This window comes from Camarhynchus parvulus, chromosome 10 (genome assembly GCF_901933205.1).
Source record: "Camarhynchus parvulus chromosome 10, STF_HiC, whole genome shotgun sequence".
NCBI lineage: Eukaryota > Metazoa > Chordata > Aves > Passeriformes > Thraupidae > Camarhynchus > Camarhynchus parvulus.
In genome coordinates this window covers 19,399,257-19,422,416 of record NC_044580.1, presented here as the reverse complement: position 1 = coordinate 19,422,416, position 23,160 = coordinate 19,399,257, and the positions used below count along the sequence as shown (strand labels likewise).

At 58.0% G+C, this 23,160-nt stretch overlaps 1 protein-coding gene across 11 annotated transcripts in view; it reads left to right on the top strand.

Moving 5' to 3' along the window:
• Window positions 1-20,523, top strand: part of TLE3 (TLE family member 3, transcriptional corepressor) — a 28,034-nt gene extending 7,511 nt beyond the window's left edge. For 2 of the 11 annotated variants that reach the window (XM_030955052.1, XM_030955051.1), the window contains exons 6-20: window positions 2,856-2,918; window positions 3,307-3,411; window positions 8,960-9,164; window positions 9,994-10,010; window positions 12,444-12,563; window positions 12,966-13,016; window positions 13,142-13,517; window positions 13,983-14,164; window positions 14,800-14,876; window positions 15,028-15,277; window positions 15,898-16,145; window positions 17,145-17,292; window positions 17,898-18,048; window positions 18,946-19,022; window positions 19,294-20,523. In XM_030955052.1, the coding sequence (XP_030810912.1) occupies window positions 2,856-2,918; window positions 3,307-3,411; window positions 8,960-9,164; window positions 9,994-10,010; window positions 12,444-12,563; window positions 12,966-13,016; window positions 13,142-13,517; window positions 13,983-14,164; window positions 14,800-14,876; window positions 15,028-15,277; window positions 15,898-16,145; window positions 17,145-17,292; window positions 17,898-18,048; window positions 18,946-19,022; window positions 19,294-19,401 (2,178 nt within the window). In that variant the 3' untranslated portion in view covers window positions 19,402-20,523. Of the gene's footprint in view, window positions 1-2,855; window positions 2,919-3,306; window positions 3,412-8,959; window positions 9,165-9,993; window positions 10,011-12,443; window positions 12,564-12,965; window positions 13,017-13,141; window positions 13,518-13,982; window positions 14,180-14,799; window positions 14,877-15,027; window positions 15,278-15,897; window positions 16,146-17,144; window positions 17,293-17,897; window positions 18,049-18,945; window positions 19,023-19,293 lie in introns of all 11 variants that reach the window. The other 9 variants (XM_030955063.1, XM_030955061.1, XM_030955062.1 and 6 more) reach the window with 9 other exon arrangements.
• Window positions 20,524-23,160: the final 2,637 nt, after the last annotated feature.

Here is a 23,160-nt window from a genome sequence, read left to right as displayed (position 1 = left end):
CATTTAAAGGTGGAAGCATCGTGTGTGCTGCTGGTCAGGGCTGTCTGGGGAAAACCCAGCTCCTTCCCTTCCTGCTCCATGGGATCAGCCTGGCTGGATGCTGTGTTTTTCCAGGGTGCAGCCGAGGGAGGCTGGCTGGTGTTCTCCCCTCAAACATGGATCAGATTTGTTCTAGAACCCGGGAGCTGCCAGGGCAGAGACCCTGGAGCAGCGGCTGTGCTTGCTGCATCCCAATCCAAGGGCTGGAGCTGGAGGAATAAATCTTTAATGCAGCTGCAGCTAAATATAATCTGATCAAAGTGCCAGTGCCAAAGAGGCTGGAAGGAGCTTTTCCCATGGCAGGGCACGGCAGTGGCACCACAGGGGCTGGTGGCACTCGTGGTGCCAGCCTGGCTGCTCCGGCCACGGCGCCAGGGCTGGGCTTGGGGTTGGCACTTGGAGCTGTGGGAGCGTTGGGTGCTGAAAACCCTGTGCTGGCCAGAGCCTGGTGCTGGGGACAGGGGTCACCATGGCAGAGTGTCCCTGCGGTGGTGGGACACAGGGATACTGGGAAGGAATCCTTCCCTGAAAGGGGGCTGGGACACTGTGACTGTGACTGCCCCATTCCTGGAAGAGTCCAAAGCCAGGCTGGAGCAACCTGGGCTCCTAGAAGGTGCAGGGAGTGGAACTGGATGAGCTTTGAAGTCCCATCTGACCAAACTGTTCCAGGAGTCCGTGATCCCCGGCTGCCTGCTGGATCCGTGCATCCTCACGCTCAGGGCCATGATGATCCCACTGACTGGTGGCTGTGGCCAGGGTACCTGAGTCCAAGCTGTGGTCACTTCCAGCCATCCCTGCCTTGGCACGGTGTGCCAGCACGTTCCCTGCCTCTGGAATTGCTAAGAAAAGCATCAGGTGTAACCCAATCACCGGGAGTGCTTCTGGAGAACAGGATGGCCAGGAGTGTTCCTGTGGCTTTGCAGCCCATGGGGAGCTCTCTGGGGACCCCTTGGAGCAGGACCCAGAGCTCTGGGGTCTGTGGGGCTGTTCCCTCCACGGGGGTGACTCCAGGCTGGGGCAGATCAGGATTTAGTTGGTGTCTCCTTGTTTATGTGGTGCTGGGAATGTTGATGGTGCTTGTTGGGTTGTTTGTGTAGCAGGAGCAGCGTGTCCCAGCCATCCCCAGCAAGGGCTGGGTGTCCTTTGGGGTTTCTACCCCAAATTAGGATATTTGGGGATCTTCTTCAGAGCGCTTGAGAGCAGGTGGAGCTGATGGCTCCTTTGGTTTGGCTGGGCTTAAACCCCATGGGTGCTGTAGGAGCTGTCCCAGGGAGCTGAGCTGTGGGATCAGCAGGGTGAGGCTTTGGGGTGATGTGGGGAGCACGGCGGGGTTTGGGAGGAGATGGTGGCTGTGGCTGTCCTGGGAAGGAGGCTCCCTGCCAGCAGGAGGCCGGAGCTCTCCCGGTTAATCTCTCGTGTTGTTGATAAGGAGCTGCTGGGGCTGGCGGAAGGAATTTCGGGGCGTTTGATTCCCTGCCAGCGCTCGGCCCCGGCCATTGTTGTGGCGCTGGATCCTCGCGGCCGCTCCGCCGTGTTTGACTTGGAGCTGGAGCTGTTTTCACAGCTGCCTCGGCCAGGAACAGCCTGGGTTAACCCCTGGGAGCCAGGACACGGCTGTCCTACTGGGAGCATCCCTGGAGAGGGACACAGCCATCCCTGCAGTGGGACATGGCCATCCCACCAGGAGCATCCCTGGAGAGGGACACGGCCATCCCACCAGGAGCATCCCTGGGGAGGGGCACAGCCATCCCTGGAGAGGGACATGGCCATCCCACCAGGAACATCCCTGGAAGCTCCCACGGAGCTAATTCCTAAGAAAGCATCAGGTGTAACCCAATCACCGGGAGTGCTTCTGGAGAACAGGATGGCCAGGAGTGTTCCTGTGGCTTTGCAGCCCATGAGGAGCTCTGTGGGTGCCCCTTGGAGCAGGACCCAGAGCTCTGGGGTCTGTGGGGTTGTTCCCTCCATGGGGGTGGCTCCAGGCTGGGGCAGGTCAGGATTTTCCCGGTGTCTCCATTCCCTGGTGCTGCTGGGAATGTTGATGGTGCTTGTTGGGTTGTTTGTGTAGCAGGAGCAGCGTGTCCCAGCCATCCCCAGCAAGGGCTGGGTGTCCTTTGGGGTTTTTCCCCCAGGGTGCAGCTGGCAGGTGTTGGTGCATCCAGGCTGTTTGCAGAGCAGGATGTGAGGCTGGCAAAGGGAATCCCACCCATGGGCAGGGAGCAGAGCAGAACCCCAGCCCTGGTGGGGACTCAGCTCCCTGCATAGGGCAGTGGCTTTGCCAAGGTGTGTTGTGGGGAAACCAACCCCCCACTGCAGCCTTGGGAGCGGGAGGAGATGGAGGGGCCACCAAACCCTGGATTTGCTGGGATGCAGCAGCTGCTCCCTGGATGGGCCTGGCTGTCTGCTCGGAGCCAGGGCAGTCCAGGCTGGTGTGGCACTGCCAGGACACTCATCCCGTGCTGGGAAGGGCATGGAGGTGTCCCAGGGAAGCAGGGAAGTGTCTGTGGGATGGGGAGCTTGAGGGGGCTCCCAGTGCCTCTGCTGGGAGGGGACAGGGAGGGGATTTTGGGAGGGGACAGGGAGCGGGGACAGGGAGGGATTTTGGAAAGGGAAAGGGAGAGGGGTCAGAGAGGGGATTTTGGAAAGGGAAAGGAAGAAGGGACAGGCAGGGGATCTGTGGCAGGAAGAGGGACAGGCAGGGGATTTTGGGAAGGGACAGGAAGGGGTCACCATGCTGCTGCCAGGAAGCCCTGTGGCACCCGTGGGAGGCCGCTGCCGGGTGCTGACTGCTGCTTTTCCTTCTTCCCTTTTTTCAGACAGAAATTGCTAAAAGACTGAACACGATTTTAGCCCAGATCATGCCTTTTCTGTCACAAGAGGTAAGGACTTTTCCACGCCCTCTTTGAGGGGGTGCAGCTTCTCCCAGGGGTTTCCCCTCCCTCGCAGGCAGTGCTGGGCCCCTGGGTGGGGGCTGGATGTGAGAGATGGGATTTAAATCCTGCCTGAGTGCTGGAGAACCCTTGGCATGGACAGGACTGGGCCCTGCAGGGGCTCTGCTCAGCTTGGGGGGCTGCACTGAGCCCAAAAGGCTCCGAGAGGCTTCCCCTTTTCCCTGAGGAGCTGGGAGGTGCCCCTGGGCTGCTGCACACAAAACTGGGCAAAAAAAATAGGGAAAAATGGGCAAAATAGGGCCCAAAAGCAGGGGAACGATGCCTGGGGGGGTCCTGCACCTGGGCTGTGAGTGACCCAGGCCCTGTGTCCCCACAGCACCAACAGCAGGTGGCCCAGGCTGTTGAACGTGCCAAGCAAGTGACAATGACGGAGTTGAATGCTATCATCGGGGTACGTGGACTTCCCAATCTGCCTCTCACCGTGTGTATTCCCCTTTTATTCCTATCATTTACCATATCCAGAGGCAACCCTGCACTCAGGAGGGCACCCAGGGCGGCTCCCAGACCCCAGCCATCCCAAAACCCCAAAACTGCCCCAATCCCACAGCTCCTGGCTGTCCCAAAACCCCAAAACGGCCCCAATCCCACAGCTCCTGGCTGTCCCCAAACCCCAAAACGGCCCCAGTCTGGCCCCCAGCAGGACAGGGCGGGGAGCTGCTGCCTCCCTGGCAGCTCTGGGATTCCAGTGGGATGTTCCTGGGGGGATTTGGGATGGGAGCCTCCCCAGCCCCTGAGGCCAGGCTTGTCTCTGCCGGGCTGTTGGTGTGGAATGTGCTGTGCCCTCGGCGGAGTTGTTGTTCCATGCATTGACCCTTTCCCCCCTGCGCAGATTGAGGGGTTCTGATTGAAAATTAACAATTCTAATCATTTCTGTGATTGCTGTCCCTGCCTTGGTCCTGCAGCAAACCCTGGGACATGGGAATTCCCAATCCACGTCCTGGGCAGGTGGCTCCAGTGCTTCTCTGGCTTTGTTTCCCAGAAAATACTCATTTATAATTATATTTATTTTTTAATGACTATTTACCCTTCGTAGGCTTCAAGGATCTTTGTAATTCTCTGTGTCTAACTTGCTCTTCCCTCCATTTTCCTGTATTTTATGGGTGTCACCCACTGTGGAATCGTGCTCTGGGCTCCTGCACTTTTTGGGAATGAGGAAGCAGCTGGATCCCTTGTGGTGGGGCTGGTGCCTCTTGGGAAGTGCCCCAGGAATGGCAGATGAGTTTTGGGGTGACACTGCACCCTCCTGCTGCTCCTCACCAGTTCGGGGATGGAGCAGGAGCTGCTGGAAGTGGCAGATATTGGAATTCAGTTAAGGTGGATGAGGAGGCCCATGACCCCCATTCCCTGGCTAATTGCTTCCCTGGGTCACAGCGAGGCCCTGCTGTCATTAACAGCCAGCCCAGCCCTTTAATCACCTCCCTGACGAGGAATCACAGGCATCTCCCCTGGGCTGGCCCAGCAGGGAGGGACACGCTGCTGCTCCGTGATCCCACGGCCTTCCATGGCTTGGCCAGAGATGGGGAGTGGCTGTGGGCGCTGGGTCCGTGCTCCTGCACCTGCTCCAGAGCACAAAACCCAGAGGATTTTGCCTTTTTTCCTCCCCTCTGTGCAGGGAGTGGTTGGTTGCTGTAGGGTTGCTGCTGGCTGGAGGGGATGGTGACTCCATGGCTTTCAGAGCTGGTTCCAGGCTCATCCCAGAGCATGGCACTGGTTTGGGTGGAAGATTTGTGCTCCTGCACCGGCTCTGGTGCCCACAAAGGCACAGAATCCAAAGGATTTGGGTTTTTTTCCTTCCCCTCTGTGCATGGAGTGGTTTGTTATGGTAGGGGATGGTGATTCCACGGCCTTCCATGGCTTGAAGGGACAATGATTCCTTGGCCTCCCATGGTTTTTGGAGATGGTTCCAGGCTCCTCCTGGAGCGTGGGGCTGGTTTGGGTGGCAGCTCCAGCTCGAGTCCCCAAGATGCAGAGGAGTTGGTGTTTTGCCCTGCCCTCAGCTGGTTGTTTGTGTAGGGCTGCCCACGTGGACACATCCCTGGCTTGGTTTGCTCTGGGTGGCCCCACTGTCCCCAGCCTGCCCCAGTGCCCCGGTGCTGATGCTGCAGAACCCAAACTCCCACCCAAGCGGTGCAAAGCTCTTTTTTTGCCCCTTTTGAGGTCAAGATCTGTTAATTTTATGCATCTGGGCCATTGTCTCGCAGCTCCTGCGCTCGAGGCTGGGCTGAAATGGAGCCTTGATTTGGTTGTAGCCCTGGAAATGATTGCCCTGGAAATGATTAAACTCCGTCACTAAATTTAACGCCGGCGCTGAACTGAGGTGCTGAACCATTAAATCGGGAACAAAGGCATGGAGCGTGATGGACATAATCCAATTAAAGCCACTCCACCAGCAGACACTCCCTGCCAGCCTTCCTCCCAAATTTGGAACCTCTTCCCATGTCCCCATGTCTGTGTGACGCCACCGAGGAGCTCCGAGGGCGCTGCCCCGGGCTGGGTGTGCAGGGATTGTTATCTGGGATTGTTATCTGGGATTGTCATCCCTCCCAGCCCCTGTTTCCTGGGATTCTGGGGACAGCACTCCCTGCAGCACGGGAGGAGCCCAAACTGGTGCTGGAATTCAGTTGGAGCCCCAGGGCAGCATCCTGAGGGATCTGAGCCGTGGATGGGCTCAGTCACTCTGCCATCCCGGAATGCTGCTCCAAGCCCTTGTGCTGTGTGTGTCACCTGTCCGGCAGGACCTCAGTCCCTGGCCAGGGGGATTTGGGGTTCCCAAAGAGGCTCCCCATCCCTGGGATGCTGCTCCAAGCCCTTGTGCTGTGTCACCTGTCCGGCAGGACCTCGGTCCCTGGCCAGGGGGGTTTGGGGTTCCCAAAGAGGCTCCCCATCCCTGGGATGCTGCAGGAAGCACTCACCCCGTGGTGCTGTTGGAACACAGCATTTCCAGGGTTGGGATAAGGGATGGGAAGGGAGGGAAGGGCCCTTTCCAGCAGGGGACACTGGGGGCGAGCAGGAGCTCTGTGCCCAGGTGGGCTTTGTGCCCCTCCTGGGAGCCTCCAGGGCGCTGTTCCCGAGGGATGTGCAGGAAGGATGGTGCACTGGGAACCTGGGAATTCTGCAGCACCACCCTGGGCTGAGCCCAGGCTCCGTGGCTCACCCTGCTCTCCTTGCCATGGGAATGACCTGCCTGGGACACGGATGGAGCTCTGCAGCCCTGCTTTGGGACCTTGGCTACCCCAGGACACGGGGATGGGGCTTCAGGACATCCCACTTGGATTCTGCTCTCACTGCCAGAGGGGAGAAAACCAAACCCACCTGGAGATGTTGCTGTGGGCCACCAGGGATGCTGTGTCCTGTGAGGGGCTGCTCCTCACCGAGCCCGTGGATGGATTTACCTGTTGGCAACCTGAAAACCAGGAAGAAATCCCAGTTTGTTCTTCTCTGCTGGAGCAACTCCAGGTGCTGATTCTTCTCCCCACGGTGCTGCTGCCTCGCTGGTGGTGGGGCTGGGCTGTTCCAGGGCTGGAATTGCCATCCACAGCCTGGGAATTGGAGTGCTGCTGTTCCACGAGGCCACGTCCCTTTTTTGGGTGGAAAGCTGCTGGGATGAGTTACAGCCTGCAGATGTTTCTGGAAGCTGGAGATTGCTGAGGATAAACCACTGGCTCTTGGTGTGTTCCAGGGATGGGCTATGGAAATACCAATGGAGAGCTCCCAGGAGAGCAATGTGGGAATGTTGGAGGTGCTGGAGAACCACCCGGGGCCGTTCTCTGGGATGACGCTCTGCTACAATGGCCAGCCCTGCCTCTCCCTCGAATGGGTGGAAATGCTGTGAAATGGGGATTGGGAAGAGCCCCAGGGATCTGTTTCCATTTGTTTTGGTGCCAGAGGATTGATCCTGGCGCTGAGGAGCTGCCGAGGGACCGACCTTGTGCCCCTCAGCCCCAGCTCTGCTCCATGTCCTGGTTTGGGGACACTCTGGAATGTCCATCCTGAGGATGCTTCCCATCCTGCTGGCAGAACCAGCTCCTGCTTCTGGAGGGCTCAGGGATTTGTGGATTTCCTGCAGCAGAGGCCTGATGGCCTTCTCCATGTGGCTCCTGCTGCAGCTGGGATATCAGAGCTGCTTCCATGGATCTCCTGTGCCTGGGGCTGCCCTCAGCTCCCCCCTGGAATCTTCTTCTGGATGGGGATTTCCCTCTCCATCCCAAAGCAGCTCTGGAAGGGGTGGGTGACCCTGCCAGGGCCTGCTCCATCCTGCTGTGTCCATGGAGTGGGACAGGACGTCGCCTTCTGCTGCCCAAAATGGGTCCTTCCATCGGGAGCGGGCCAGGGCTGTTCCCCCAGTGATGTGGGGATACTAATCATGGAATCATGGAATGGTTTGGGGTTAAAGCCCACCCAGTGCCACCTCTGCCATGGCAGGGACATTCCAGGGATCCAGGGGCACCTGGGTGCACCTCCTGCAGCTCTGGGCAAGATGTGCTGGAAATTTCTGTGATGGAACTGGTGGGAATATGGATGGACCCCTCCATCCCTGGGGGTGTTGTTTTGGGGACCCCTCCATCCCTGGGGTGGTTTTGGTGTGTTCCTGGGGTGTCCATCAGGCTGGCCCTTGTGCCAGCAGGTCCTGCTGTCCATCCCTGCCCCTCAGAGTGCCCTGGGACAAATCCTGATCCAAATTGCTTGTGGGGACCTGGAGTGGGCTGGAGGGCTCTGCTGCAGCCCAGGTGTCCCCTCGTACCGGGTGTCCCCAGCCCGTGATTCCCGTTGTGCTCAGATACCCAAATGTGATTTCCCTGGGATGCTGCTGGAGGGGCTGTGGGTGCAGGCAGGAGGGTCCCGGGCAGGAGCACCAGCTCCAGGACCCTCCTGGCTGCACCAGGGCAGGCCTGGGGGCTCTCTGAAGTCGCTCCCTGAATTTCAGCTGATTTTCTTCCAGGACTGTGTGTGAAGCAGGGAATGTGTCTGGTTTTCCCTTCTCTCCCCAGAGCTGCAGTTCAGCTTTTTGCAGCTCAGCTGGAGCAGGCAGTGAATCTCCATGGCTGGAGGAGTGCTGGGATTCACTCCCAAAAAGCCCCTGGGAGCAGCTGGGGGCCCTGAGCCATCCTGGCTGGGCTGCAGCTCCAGGGAGTGTGGGGTTTTATGTCCAACCCACGGTGGGAATGGGGGATCCCTGCAGGATTTATCCGCTGTCAGGAGGGGCTGGGAGCAGCAGGGTCCTGGGATGGGATCAGGCCATTGTGTGGAGTTTTCCTCCCACCATGAAGCACCTGGAAGCTGCTCCTGACCAAATGAGCAGAACTTCCCTGTGCTGAGCTGCCTGGGAGGCTCCTGGGTGCTGGAATGTTCTCCCTCTGCCTGGTTTAGCTGCTGCCCTCCAGCCATGGCGTCTCTCTGCCTCCTGGGTGGGATTCCTGGGGGATTTTTTTATCCTTTTTACTGCTGGAAAAGCCAAACTAACCACGTCCTTAGGGCTGAGCATTCTGGGAATGCAGGATTGTCCTGGGGGGCAAGCTGTGTGTGCTGTGCCATGGGCTGTGCTGTGTCCTGGGGACATCCCTGGGCACCTCTGCCCTCCTGCTAACCCCTGGGTACACCCCTGGGTACACCCCTGGGTACACCCCTGGGTACACCCCTGGGTACACCCCTGGGTACCCCTGCCCTCCTGCTAACCCCTGGGGACATCCTGGGCACCTCTGCCCTCCTGCTCACCCCTGGGTACATCCCTGGGGACATCCCTGGGCACCTGTGCCCTCCTGCTCACCCCTGGGGACATCCCTGGGTACCCCTGCCCTCCTGCTCACCCCTGGGGACACCCCTGGGTACCCCTGCCCTCCTGCTAACGGGGCTTCTCCTTCCAGGCATCCAGCGGGGCCGCTCCTGGCGCGACCGGGCCCGTCCCATCCCGGAGCGTCCCTCCCACCCCCCCTGCCCCGCTCCCTCCCAGCTCACTGGTGCTTTCGTTGCAGCAGCAGCAGCTCCAGGCGCAGCACCTGTCCCACGCCGCCCACGGCCCCCCGGTGCAGCTGCCGCCGCACCCCTCGGGGCTGCAGCCGCCCGGCATCCCGCCCGTCACCGGCACCAGCTCGGGGCTGCTGGCCCTCGGCGCCCTGGGCAGCCAGGCACACCTGGCCGTCAAGGACGAGAAGAACCACCACGACCTGGACCACAGAGGTGAGCGGGGCTGCTGCTGCTGCTGCAGCTGCCACAGGCCTGGGCTGCGTTGGTTGGAAAGGGGAGGAAGTTAAAAATGACACTTCCCACTGTCCCAGTGTGCTCTGAGCTGGATTTGGACACTGCCAGGGATCCAGGTGTCTGGGCACCCTGTGTCAGGGCGTCACCACCCTCACAGGGAACAATTCATTCCCAATATCCCACCCAAATCTCCACTTCTCCACTATGAAGCCATTCCTGGTCTCCTGTCTGTGACCGTGCTCACAGGGGTCTCAGGTTGAGGGAAGAGACGAGGAGCTGACTCCATGTTTCAGAAGGCTTGATTTATTATTTTATGATATATATTATATTAAAACTATATAAAAGAATAGAAGAAAAGGTTTCATCAGAAGGCTAGCTAAGAATAGAATAGGAAGGAATGATAACAAAAGCTTCTGTCTCGGACAGAGAGTCCAAGCCAGCTGGGCTGTGATTGGCCATTAATTAGAAACAACCGCACAAGACCAATCACAGATGCACCTGTGGTGGAGCTGTGACTCCAGGGACACACCTGGGGCTGCTGCCATTCCCTTTGGATCCAGGGCATTTCCAGCTGTGTTTGGCCAGATAAATCACATGGACAAAAAGGGGAGGAATTGGATGGGAGACATGGATGGAGGGAGATTCTAAAGCTGGAGAGAGCCCAGACAGGGCTGGAGTTTAAGGGTTTGAGTTAAGAGCACGAGGAGGTTCTGGGTTTATTTTTCTGTTTTAAGAGTTATCCTAACTTGCTTTATTTTCCTGTTCTGTTTTGGCTGTGCCCTCCCCTGTGCCCTGGCATCTCCTGAAGAGCGAGACTCAAGTGCAGTAAGTCCCATTCCTTCCTTTTGCTCCCACTTTCTGCTGGCTGCACGGCCGAGTTTTATTTATCCCTTAAAAACCTACCTGGTGACTGGGAGCTGCAGGGCTGCCTTTGGCACAGCTCTTATTAAATAATAAACCAGGCAATAAAATCCCTCATCCTGCCTGGAAGAGCTGCGCTGGGGTGAGAGGAGTCACCTTCTCCGTGGTGGTGGTGGTTTGGAAATGTGATTTAAATCCCTTTGCTTGTGGCAGAAGGTCAGGAAATTCCATCGTTTTGGCTGTGTGAATGTGGTCAGACCAGATCCCCTGGGTGGTCAGGGAAGCTGCTTCATTCCTGATCACTCCCCTGTTATCTTTTGGGCTCAGCTAATCTGGGATGGGGTTGGTTATTTCTCCAAATTATGCTGCTCAAGCAGCTCCTAACCAGGAAAAATCCCTGGATTTTGGAGCCACCTCGGAGGCTGCCCTCGGGATGGATTCCCTGGGAGCAGGGATGGAGAGGATGTGGAGGGAGGCAGGAGCCAGGTGGGGGCTGCCCTGCTCATGGAACGGGGCTGAGCCAGCACCTCCCACCCCGGTGTCAGGGAAAATGGGACATCAGGAGGAATTATTCCATGGGAAGGGGCAGCGCAGGGAGGCTCTGCAGGTGTCCCTGAGCTCCCTGTGCTGCTGACAAGGTGGGGCCGGGTCCAGGTGGGGCTGGGCGATCCCGGAGCTCGTTCCCCAGCGCAGCATTCCGTGTGAAAAGCTGCCAGGACACAAAGGGCGGCTGAGCTGCGGCTTGGCAGCGATTTCCTGCCAGCCCCGAGCCCACAAACGGCCCTTTGGAGAGCGGGGAAGGGAAGTGCTCTGCGAGGGGGGAGAGGCAGAGGGGAATTGGGCATCATTAACCCGCTCCTGGGGCGGGCAGGGGGCCGTCGGAGCCGGGCAGCTTCCCAATCCATAAACTGCGAGCCGGGGTATTCCCCGTGGAGGTTTAATGTGTGCGATAATCAGCGTTAGTCATTCATATTTTCCCCAGCCTTTGCCTGTGCAATAAAAAATATTTAGTTCCTTGGCGGCGGGCCAGGAGCGGGGCTGAATGGATCGATGCCTCTAAATGCCTGACATGATTCTCTGGGAGCTGCGAGGGTTTTCAGCATGACTGCCTGGGAAGAAAGAGCTCCGTGTTATCCAAAGCTGCTTAGTGGGGACCGAGGAGAAACATGAACTGCTTTGGTTCTCCCTTTCAGCCGGGGAAGAAAGGCGGGCACGGCTCGGGAACGGCGGGGCTGGCAGGCTGGGGGAGCAGGGATGGAGCAGGGAATGTGCAGGGAGAGAGCAGGGATGGAGCAGGGAATGTGCAGGGAGAGAGCAGGGAATGTGCAGGGATGGAGCAGGGAATGTGCAGGGAGAGAGCAGGGATGGAGCAGGGAATGTGCAGGGAGAGAGCAGGGATGGAGCAGGGAATGTGCAGGGAGAGAGCAGGGATGGAGCAGGGAATGTGCAGGGAGAGAGCAGGGATGGATCCTGCTGATCCCAGGGGTTGAGGGGAGGGAGAGAGCAGGGATGGATCAGGGAATGTGCAGGGAGAGAGCAGGGATGGAGCAGGGAATGTGCAGGGAGAGAGCAGGGATGGATCCTGCTGATCCCAGGGACCGAGGGGAGGGAACAGGGATGAATCCTGCTTCTCCTGGGGGCTGGGGAGGGAATGTGCGGGGGAAGAATGGGGATGGATCCTGCTGATCCCAGGAACTGGGGACGGAATGTGTGGGGAGGGAGCAGGGGTAGATCCTGCTGCTCCCAGGGACTGAGAGGGGGAATGTGGGATCAGGGCCAGGCATCCTCCTCATGATGCTGCCATGTTTGCTTCCAGCATTCCCTGGGAATGCCAGCGTCTCCTGGGCTTTGCTGCTTGGAGCAGGGGCGGAATTCCCCCTGTGCCACTGGCACTCCTGGTCACGGGGGTTTTCCAGGACATTTTGTGGATGTCCTTCGGCTCCCAGGGCTGGGATGCAGCCGTACCTTTGCTCCGCCTGGCTGAGGCTCCCAGCTCTGCCAGAGGGAGAACTCCTGCGCTCTGGAGCTTTCCTGGGAATGCCAGCATGCCCTGGGCTTTGCTGCTTAAGGCAAGGACAGAATTCCCAATGAGCAGAGCTGTGCCGTGAGCACTGCGCTCTGCCATTCCTGGCCGTGTGGCTTTTCCCAGATATTTCTATAAACAACCTCCTCCTGCATTTTGCTGCTATTGCAGCAAAGGAGCTCAGGTGTCCATGGGCATCCTCACAGCATTCCCAGTGCTCCCAGCGAGGCTGATGTTGATCTGTCCCCTGGGTCCTGTGGCATGGAGGGGACCAGGGGGTCTCATCCCTGCTGGGGCAGGGCTGTGCTGCTCATGGAGCCTTGTTTCTTTCTATTCCCCCTTCAAAGTTTCTCAAAGCTTCTCCCGTCCCACAGAATAATTCCGTGTCCCCCTCGGAGAGCCTGCGGGCCAGCGAGAAGCACAGGAGCTCCACGGACTACAGCATCGACTCCAAGAAGAGGAAAGCGGAGGAGAAGGACAGCATGAGCCGATATGTGAGTGACAGGGACAGCTCTGAGGCCACGGGGGCAGCACCTGGGGGCAGAAAGCAGGATTGGGGTGGTGCTTTCCAGGTGTGATGTGGGTCAGCTGGGGCAGAGAACTGTGGGATCGTTCAGGCTGGAAAAGGCCTTGGAGATTGTTGCGTACAGCCACCCCCCAGCACTGCCAAGGCCACCATAATCCGTGTCCCCAAGTGCCACATCCACTCCCCTGGCTGGCTGCACCCCTGCCCTGGGCAGCCCCTTCCAACACCTGACCACATTTTCCATGAAGGAATTTCCCCTGATCTCCAGCCCGAGTGTCCTGCTGCTGCTGGAGGTGGTTTGGCTCCTCGGGGGGCTGATCCCCCCGGTTTTTGGAGTTCTCTGCGGGGTGTGACACATTTTGTGTTCCAGGACAGCGATGGTGACAAGAGCGATGACCTGGTGGTCGATGTCTCCAATGAGGTGAGCTCTGGGTTTGGGATGTGGGAGGTGATTCCTTAGGGACCTCCCAACACCAGCCTCAAGGGGAAGCTGGAGGGAGTCCTTCCTTCCCTCTGTGGGAATTCCAAGGCTTTTCCCCCTCTCAGGACCCTGCCACCCCCCGGGTGAGCCCGGCCCATTCGCCCCCGGAGAACGGCCTGGACAAAGCCCGCGGGCTGAAGAAGGGCGACGCTCCCAACAGCCCAGCCTCGGTGGCCTCCTCCAGCAGCACTCCCTCCTCCAAGACCAAGGACCTGGGCCACGTACGTCCCCTCTGGGGGGCCCTGGGGCAGGGTGTGGGTCCCAGCAGCTGGAGCTCACCCCTCCTTCTCCATCCCTTCTCTCTTCAGAACGACAAATCCTCCACGCCCGGCCTCAAGTCCAACACTCCGACGCCCAGGAACGACGCTCCCACCCCGGGCACCAGCAGCACCCCGGGGCTGCGGCCCATGCCCGGCAAACCCAGTGGCATGGACCCTCTGGGTGGGTACCAGTGTCACCACGGTGTCATCAGTGTCCCCAGCACAGCTTCGGCTCGTCCCTGTCCATGGGGAACAGCAGCTCTGGGGGATTGAATTTATGGGGAGTCAGGTTTATGGGGGACCTGATCCAGTGGGGTGAGGAGGGAGGTCTGGTCATGGAGTGAGCGGTGTTGGGATGAGGGGACACAGTCTCAAGCTGTGCTAGAGGAAGTTCAGGTTGGACATCAGGAGGAATTTCTTTGCGAAAGGGGTGCCCAGGGGAAGGTGGTGGAGAGCCCATTCCTGGAGACGTCCAGGGAATCCCAGCATGTGGCACCCAGTGCTCTGGGCTGGGTGGAAGGTGGTGTTGGGCCTGGGATTGGGCTCCTCCATGATGTTGGGTTTTTCTGTGGCTGTGCTCTGCTCCCTGCCCGTGTCCCCAGCCCTGCCCGTGTCCCCAGCCCTGACTCTGTCCCTGCTCCCACAGCCTCGGCCCTGCGGACGCCCATCTCCATCGCGGGCTCGTACGCAGCGCCCTTTGCCATGATGGGGCACCACGAGATGAACGGGTCCCTGACGAGCCCCGGCGCCTACGCGGGGCTGCACAACCTCCCCCCGCAGATGAGCGCAGCCGCTGCCGCCGCCGCCGCCTACGGCCGGTCACCAATGGTGAGCTTTGGAGCTGTACGTAGCACTTTTAGCTCCTTTCTCGCTGGGGGGAGGCCTGGGGGGGCTCCTGGGGGCTGGGAGGCTGGGGCTGCTCCTCAGAGCCAGCTGTGCTTTGGATTGAGGGGTGGGGATGGAGATGCTTCTTAATGGGGTGATGTGCATGTGCCAGTGGATTGGGGTTTCTCCTTCCTGTTCCTTGGCCCCTTATCCCATTCCTCAACCCCCTTCCCATTCCTCTCACTACACTCCTGTTTTAAGGCAGAACAAGGAGTCAAATGCTGCCATTGAAGTGGAGATTGGGGGCTCTGCCGTTGAGGCGGAGATTGGGGGTTCTGCCATTGAAGTGGAGATTTGGGTTTCTGCCATTGAAGCAGAGATTGGGGTTTGTGCCCTCAGGGTGCCAGGCACAGTGGCTGATCCCATCCCTGGGGGCTTGGGAACAACACAGGGAGCGGGAGCGTGTCCCACCTGGTTTTGCTGACCCCTTTGGCTGATTCCCCCTTCCTTCCAGGGGGAATGCCAATTAGCTTTGAGCATCAAGGGAAAAGCAGGAGCTGCCCAGTGTCCCCAGGGGTCATGGATGGGAAGCTGTGTCGCATTCCTGGCCTCACCCGTGTCCGTGCATCTCTTGGCAGGTCGGGTTTGACCCTCACCCACCCATGCGAGCCCCGGGCCTGCCCTCCAGCCTGGCGTCCATCCCTGGAGGGAAACCGTAAGTCCCGCTTGGATTTTTGTGGGATCAGAGGGGATGAGTGGCCAGGAGGGAGACAAGGGAAGCCTTCACCCAGGGCTGGCACTGTGAACGCGGTGTGACAGCCCCACGAGCTCCGTCCCTGGAGCTGAGCCCTTTCCCACCCCGGCAGGGCGTACTCGTTCCACGTGAGCGCGGACGGGCAGATGCAGCCGGTGCCGTTCCCGCACGACGCGCTGGCGGGGCCGGGCATCCCGCGGCACGCGCGGCAGATCAACACGCTGAGCCACGGCGAGGTGGTGTGCGCCGTCACCATCAGCAACCCCACCCGCCACGTCTACACCGGCGGCAAGGGCTGCGTCAAGATCTGGGACATCAGCCAGCCTGGCAGCAAGAGCCCCATCTCACAGCTGGACTGCCTGGTGAGGGCTGGAGCCCCCGTGCTGGGGCTGCTGCTGTCCCCAGGGCTGTGTCCCCTGCCCCCACCCACCTCTGATGCTGTTAATCATCTGGCTGTGTCCCCTGCCCTCACCCACCTCTGATGTTGTTAATCAGCTTTGCCCCGTTGACATCAACATCTCTTCCCACATTGCTATCTATGTGTCTTCTTACCCCCTCTGTCCTCCCTGTTCCCCTGTTCCTCTTCCCCCCTTTACATCCTGTTGCTCTTCCCCATTACCAACTCTTTATCTTCTGTTACTGTCTTATTCCTCTTCCTCTTATCTCTCTTTTCCCCTTTAAATTTCCCTGTTCCTCTTCTCCCCATCAACGTCCCTTTTCCTCTTTCCCCATCAACGTCCATTTTTCTCTTTCCCCATCAAACATCCCTTTTTCTCTTTCCCCCTCAACATCCCTTTTAGTCTTTCCCCCGTCAATGTCCCTTTTGCTTTTCTCCCCAGCAACGTCCCTGTTCCTCTTTTCCCACGCCCTTGCACTCTCTTTCCACTTCCCTCTCCACGTCCCTTTTCCTCTCCACCCCCTTTCCCTTCCATCACCGCTTCCCCATCCCCAGGCTGTCCCTGACGGTCCCTTGTGTCCCCAGAACAGGGATAACTACATCCGCTCCTGCAAGCTGCTGCCGGACGGCCGCACGCTGATCGTGGGGGGCGAGGCCAGCACGCTGACCATCTGGGACCTGGCGTCGCCCACGCCACGCATCAAGGCCGAGCTGACGTCCTCGGCGCCCGCCTGCTACGCGCTGGCCATCAGCCCCGACGCCAAGGTGTGCTTCTCGTGCTGCAGCGACGGCAACATCGCCGTCTGGGACCTGCACAACCAGACCCTCGTCAGGTGAGCCCCCGCCGGGTCCTGCTGCTCGGGGCTCCTGGGCTGGGAAGGACCTTAAAGGTCATTTTTATCCCATCACGGTCCTTTTTGTCTTCTGTCGCTGTTCCCTTTCCTCTTCCCCCACAACGTCCCTTTTCCTCTTCCCCCACAACATCCCTTTTCTTCTCCTTTTGACAGTGTTCCTTTTCCTCCACAACATCCCTTTTCCCCCACAACATCCTTTTTCTTCTCTTTTTGTCAGTTTTCCTTTACCCCTTCCCCCACAACGTCCCTTTTCCTCTTTCTTTTGTCAGTTTTCTTTTGTCAACGTCCCTTTTCCTCTTCCTTCCATCAACGTCTCTTTTCCTCTTCTTTTTGTCAAAGTCCCTTTTCCTTTTGTCAGTGTCCCACTTCCTCTTCTTTTGTCAACGTCCCTTTTCCTCTTCCTTCCATCAACGTCTCTTTTCCTCTTCTTTTTGTCAAAGTCCCTTTTCCTTTTGTCAGTGTCCCACTTCCTCTTCTTTTGTCAACATCCCTTTTCCTCTTCCTTCCATCAATGTCTCTTTTCCTCTTTCACCACCCCATTGCCGTCTCTTTCCTCTTCCCGTCCATCATGGTCCCCTTTCCTCTTCTGTCCATCATGGTCCCCTTTCCTTTTTGTCCCATCCATGTCCCTTTCCTCTTTTCCTTGGGCAAAACACCTTCCACTCTCCCAGGTTGCTCCAAGCCCTGTCCAACTTGGCCTTAAAATTCCAGGGATGGGAAGTCCCCCACCTCCATTTCTTGGGGCTGGAGCCAGGAACACCCTCTGGTGATGCTGCACCATCTCCTGGTGCTCGTTCCTAAACCAGCCCAGTCCTTGGCCAGGCTGGTGCTCCTCAGCCCAGGATGTTCCTGGGTGGATTTCCAGGAATATTTGGTGTTGACAAGCCGCACAAACATTATCCAACCACCTTAAATACGGCTCCGTGCCTTTTCTAGCACTCCCCTTGCAGAATTCCATGATTTTTTTCTGCTCCCAAGGCAATTCCAAGGGCACACGGACGGGGCCAGCTGCATAGACATCTCCCACGACGGTACGAAGCTGTGGACGGGGGGCCTGGACAACACGGTGCGCTCCTGGGACCTGCGGGAGGGGCGGCAGCTGCAGCAGCACGACTTCACCTCCCAGGTGGGCAGGGCAGCGGGGCACAGGGGCAGGGATCCATCCCCACGGGAAACAGGGCGTCCTGGGAGGCCCCTGCCTCCTGGGGCGGGGCTTTTCCTGCTGGGCAAATGGCCCTGGCAGCTCCGAGCGTGGCTGTTCCCGCTGGTTTCGGGGTGGCCCGGGAATGCTGGGGCTCCCTGGATCTTGTGCCAGCTCCTCTTTTCCATCCTTGCAGGATGAGGCTGCTGTTGAGGTAGCAGCTGTTTTCATGGCATGCCTGTGGATGTCGCAGGGTTCTCTGGGTGCCCTTGGGTGGGGTGAGAGCAGGGATCAGGGTCCTGCCTCCTCCCAGGAGAGCCTGATCCAGAGGAGCAGAGCTGGGACCTTGTGTCCCATTGGCAAGGACAGCAGTGTCCATGGGGATGGAGCCATCCCAGCCCAGGGATCTGCCTCTCCCCACCTGCTCCATCCATCTGGGGCTGGCCAGGGGCTGGCCAGCAGCTCCAGCAGTGCCACAGATCCCAGAATGGTTGGGTTGGGAGAGGCACCTTGAGGATCTCTCATCCCACCCTTCCATGGGGGGGCTGGGAATTCCCGCTGATCTCCCCATATCCCACTCCTATCCACAGATCTTCTCCCTGGGATACTGCCCGACGGGCGAGTGGCTGGCAGTGGGCATGGAGAGCAGCAACGTGGAGGTGCTGCACCACACCAAGCCCGACAAGTACCAGCTGCACCTGCACGAGAGCTGCGTGCTCTCCCTCAAATTCGCCTACTGCGGTGAGCAGCAGGGCAGGGAGGGGCACCCTGCAGTCCTGGAGTGGGCTGGGTTGGGAGAGATGGGCACCCTGCAGTCCTGGAGTGGGCTGGGTTGGGAGAGATGGGCATCCTGGAATCCTGGAATGGGCTGGGTTGGGAGAGATGGGCAGCGGTCCTGGAATGGGCTGGGTTGGGTTGGGAGAGACCTTAAAGCTCATCCCTGGGGCACCTTCCACCTGACCCCGCCCCGGCACATCCTCATGGGTGGGGATCGTGGAATCATGGAACGTTTGGGGCTGGGAGGAACCTTAAATTGGGACACCTCCCTCTGTCCCAGGGTGCTCCAAGCCCCATCCAGCCTGGCCATGGACACTTCCAGGGATGGGAAACGGGGATGGCCATGAACTGCAGGAGGGGACTACGCTCCATGCAGCAAGGGGGGCTGAGCACGGATGTTTCCAGCAGGATCCGTCTCATGGATGCTGCACTTGGGGTTTATCCCCATAACCCCATCCTGGTTTTGGCAGGGTTTATTCCCTGGGTTATTCCCATAAACCCATCCTGGGTGTGATGGTGGTTATTCCCATAAACCCATCCTGGTTTTGGCAGGGTCTATTCCCATAAACTCATCCTGGTTTTGGCAGGGTTTATTCCCATAAGCCCATCGTGATTTTAGCAGGGTTTATTCCCATAAACCCATCCTGATTTTGGCTGCAAACGGCCACAGAGCACCACTGGAGGTGGGAAGCAGCACTTGGATTGTCCCAGCAGAGTAGGGCTGGGCAGGACTCCCCAGGGAACCTCCAGGTTTTCCCAGTTCTACCAGATCTCTGGGCTCAGACAGACTGTGGGGACAGGGAAGGGTTGGGGAGATGGCACCGGCAGGGTTCAGCTGCTGATCCCAAATTCCCAACGCAGGGAAGTGGTTTGTGAGCACTGGGAAGGACAACCTGCTCAACGCCTGGAGGACGCCCTACGGAGCCAGCATCTTCCAGGTGGGAGAGCTTGGGAAGGGCATGGGGTGGGTGCTGCTCCCAGATTCCCATTCCCAGTTACCCTGGAGAGAGGGGAGATCCTTTGGGATGGCTGCACTGGTGTCAGGGTGCGGGAAGTGGTGCTGACCCCAGCGTGGATGCTCCTGGGAGCCTGGAGCATCCATCCCATCCTGCTGGGTTCTGTCTCTGTCCCATCCTGCTGGGTTCTCTCTCCCACCCTGCTGAGTTTTCTCCCAATCTGATGGGTTCTTTCCCCTCCTGCTTTTCCCAGTCCAAGGAATCCTCGTCCGTGCTGAGCTGTGACATCTCAGCGGATGACAAGTACATCGTCACGGGCTCTGGGGACAAGAAGGCCACGGTCTACGAGGTCATCTACTGATCCTGGGATGTGCAGCCCTCGGGAACACTCCGGGAATGCCCAGGGGAGGCCCCGGGCTGGCCCAGCTCCGCCCGGCACCTGCCACACTCGGATTTATTTGGAGATCTGCAACTCTGGCACACATGGAAGCCCTAAACGGATTTTTATTTGGTTTTAAGGTTTTGGGGTTCCTTTTGATTTTTTTTTTTTTTTAATTTTTTTTTGGTTTTCCGGTTCTTTCCGTCTGGCTTTGGTGGCACTATAAAAGGACTCCTTTTTTTATTGGGACTTTTTTTTTTGTGCATCCTGCATAAGACTTGTGAAAAATGTAAATACTGGACTAGGAAATAGCGTGGGAAGGGGGGACCCTCCCAGTACACTTAGTTGTGTATTTTTGTCTGCTGTAATTGTATTCCACTGATGGTTTTGGTGGTGGCAATTTTATTCTGGGGTTTTTTTTTTTTGGTTGGCTTTTTTTTTTTGTTGTTTTTTGTTTTTATTTTTTGGGGGTTTTTCCCCCTTTTCCTTCCCCCCTCCGGAAGTGTCCGTGGGGACTTTGCCATCCAGGCTGAGCAGAGATGTCCACTGGTGAAAAGTTGTTCCTCCTGTCGTGCGTCGTGTGTTAGTGATGGTGGGGAATCGCTCGGATCCTCAGCTACTGACGGGACATCAACACAATCACCTTGGGGTTTGTTTTTTATAGATGGATTTATGGATTTATCCTTTTTTTTTTTTTTTTTTCTGTGCTTGGATGTTTGAAGAAAAGGGGAAGCCCACGCAAGCCCTTCTTGGTCTTCGGACAGAAGCAAATGAGGAGTGATTTCAAAGAAAGCTTAGAAAATTCAGCTCAGGGAGCCACGAAAGATAATAGCAAACTTATGTGTTTTGTATTCAAATGAAAGTAAAGAATTAGAATTGATAACCTTGGAAAAAAAAAAAAGACAAAAAAAAAAATACAGTTTTTTTTAAAATCGAAAAGTTTACTAACAAGTAGGGTTTGTGTGTGGTGGGGGGCTGTTTGTGGTCCTTGTGGGCTTTATGGTCTTGTGTCTTCTGGTTTTATGGAGCAACTCCCTCCCCCCACAGGCCTTTTGTACTAAAGGGTTCCAAAAAGGACAAAAAAAAAAAAAAGACAAAAAAAAACAAACGAAGACCTAACGGGAAAATAAAAGTATTTGTGTAGCAGAAGTGCTCACCTGTATCGTAGCACACGGCAGAGGATTTTTATACCACATTTTTATGGATTATTTTTGGCGAGTTGGATCTGGTCCAAAAGGTAAAAAAAAACAAATGTTTTTTTGTTGAGGGGGGAGAGGAGGATGGAGAGGTGGGGCCTGGAATTGCAGCCCCCCGAGGAGCCTCCATCCCATCCCATCCCTCCCAGGGCGGGCAGAGGAGCTGGGAAGGAGCAGAGCTCTCCTGCTGTTCCTCTCTGGTGTTCCCATCGGCATGAGAGGGTTCTGAGCTGGACTGGGGGAATGTTCCAGGCCGGGGCTGGCTCCGTGGGAGGCTGGGATCAGTTTGGGGCTCTGATGATCCAAGGAAGGAGAAGTTCTCTAAAGCTGCTTTTAGGGAAAGGCATTTTAGGGTGGTTTGGCTCAGATTAACAACTGCCCCTGGGGCCAGCAAAGCCTTGGAGAGGTCCAGGGCTGTTTTGGGGTCGGTTTTTGGGATCTGTGGGGGCAGCTCTGCCCCTTTCTGCACCCCGCGCCTGGGCACGGCATTCCCGGCTCCAGAGCGCCCGTTCTGCACGGGTGGGGCTGTGCTGGGAAGGGCTGGGGGGCTCTGCCCTGTCCCCAGGGCCCCCCTGGCATGGGGCACCCCCAGCTCGTGTCCCCCAGGCTCCCAGCTCTGCCCCGCTGGGTTTTCCCCCCGGAATGCCAGGAGTGAAATGCAGGAATTGGGCGTTCCGGGGCCGCCCGGAGCCAGGCTCTCAACTTCACACCAAAGTATGTAGCAGAATCTGTACAGCTGTTAATAAACTACCACTGGTTTTTGTAAAAAAGGGCCAAAAAGAGAAAAAAAAAAAAAAAAAAGAATAAAAAGTCAATGTACTGAAGCTCGACCGCAAGCAAAGTGTCTCTAAACCCTCTGATCCATGGAATTTCACCGAGGGGTGGGAAACGCAGGGGAGGGGAGGGTTGGGGGGCACAGGACAGTCCTGATAGGGACCCCCGAGTTTGGGGGTGATGCTGGAGGTGGGATGGAGCCCAGCATGGATGGGAGGAATTCCCAGCCCTCGGCATCTCCCCCATCCCGTGGCGCTGTGCTGCCGGGGGCTGGGCTCCTCCCGGGGCATCCCAAGCCCATCCCTCCCTTTCAGCGCCCTGGCGCTCCTGCCGGGATCTGGGCATGCAGGAGAGGGCTGGGATTAGTGCATCCCGCCCCGGGCAGTGCCTCCCACGGCCGGGATGGCAGCAGCGCCGTTCCCGAGCTCCCTGCTGCAGACAAAGCCCTTCCCGGAGCGGGGCCAGCCGGAGCGTCCTGTCCTGCGGGGCTCCCGTGATGGATCCGAGGTGACAGGACCTGCTGCGAGGGAGGGATGGAGGCAGGAGCAGCGCTCTGCCCGCCCCGATAATGGGCAGGGGAGTGCTCGGGAGTGCATTTCCATCCCCTTGCAGGCTGGGGCTGTCATGGGGGACCATTAAAAGGTCGGAATGGCGAGGAATCCTTTGTTGGGAGATGGGGAGAGCCCGGGCAGGGGCGGGGAAGGGACCCTGAGTGGCTCTGGCTGCGCTTCCAGCCCTGCCCAGCGAAGGGAAGGGTTCCCCTCCCTCCCCAGCTGCCCTCGGCACTCCATGGGGGTGGATTCTGCTTTTCCCAGGGCTGGGGAGGAGCTGCTGGGCTCTCCCAGTCCCGTTTGTGCTGTCAGCTCCCAGATTTTGTAATTCAATTATTCCCACCCATGCTGGAGTTTTAAATTATAAATCCATGAGGGCTTTTTAAAGGCGCTCTCAGGTCAGGCTTGGCCCACGCCGCCAGAAAGGCAGAGCTGGAAATGGCCAGAAAACCGAGTGGGAATGGATTCCCCAGGATCCCGAGGATGTGAAGGTGGCAGCCTGGCACGTGGTGGTTTTGGGTGGCATTGCCCTCTTCTTGTTTGTGATTTCCTTGTGTGAGCGTGGGATTCCTGCACGGAAAGGCTCCCGTGGAACCAGGCAGGGATTTGGTTCCGGAATGTCAAAACTGCTTTTCCCAGGCTGGGGCTGTGTCCCTGAAGGGGAGCTCTGGGAAAGGGGTGGGGGCAGCAGAGCCGTGCTGGGCTGTGCCGCGTTCTGTGTCCTGTGTCACGTTCTGCGTCCTGTGTCACGTTCTGTGTCCTGTGCCATGTTCCGTGTCCTGTGTCACGTTCTGCGTCCTGTGTCACGTTCTGCGTCCTGTGCCACGTTCTGTGTCCTGTGTCACGTTCCGTGTCCTGTGCCACATTCTGCGTCCTGTGGCATGTTCCATGTCCCGTGCCATGCTCTTTGTCCCATTCCATGTTGTGTGTCCCATGCCATTCCATGTTCTGTGTGCCATGCCATGCCACATGCCATGTCCCATTCCATGCTGTGTCCTGTGCCACGTTCTGTGTCCCGTGCCACGTTCTGTGTCCCATCCTGTGCCACATTCCATGTCCCATTCTATGCCCTGTGTCCTGTGCCACATTCTGTGTCCCATTCCATGTTCTGTGTCCGTCCCATCCTGTGCCACGTTCTGTGTCCCATGCCACCTTCCGTGTCTCATGCCACATTCTGTGTCCCATTCTATGTTCTGTGTCCCATTCCATGTTGTGTGTCC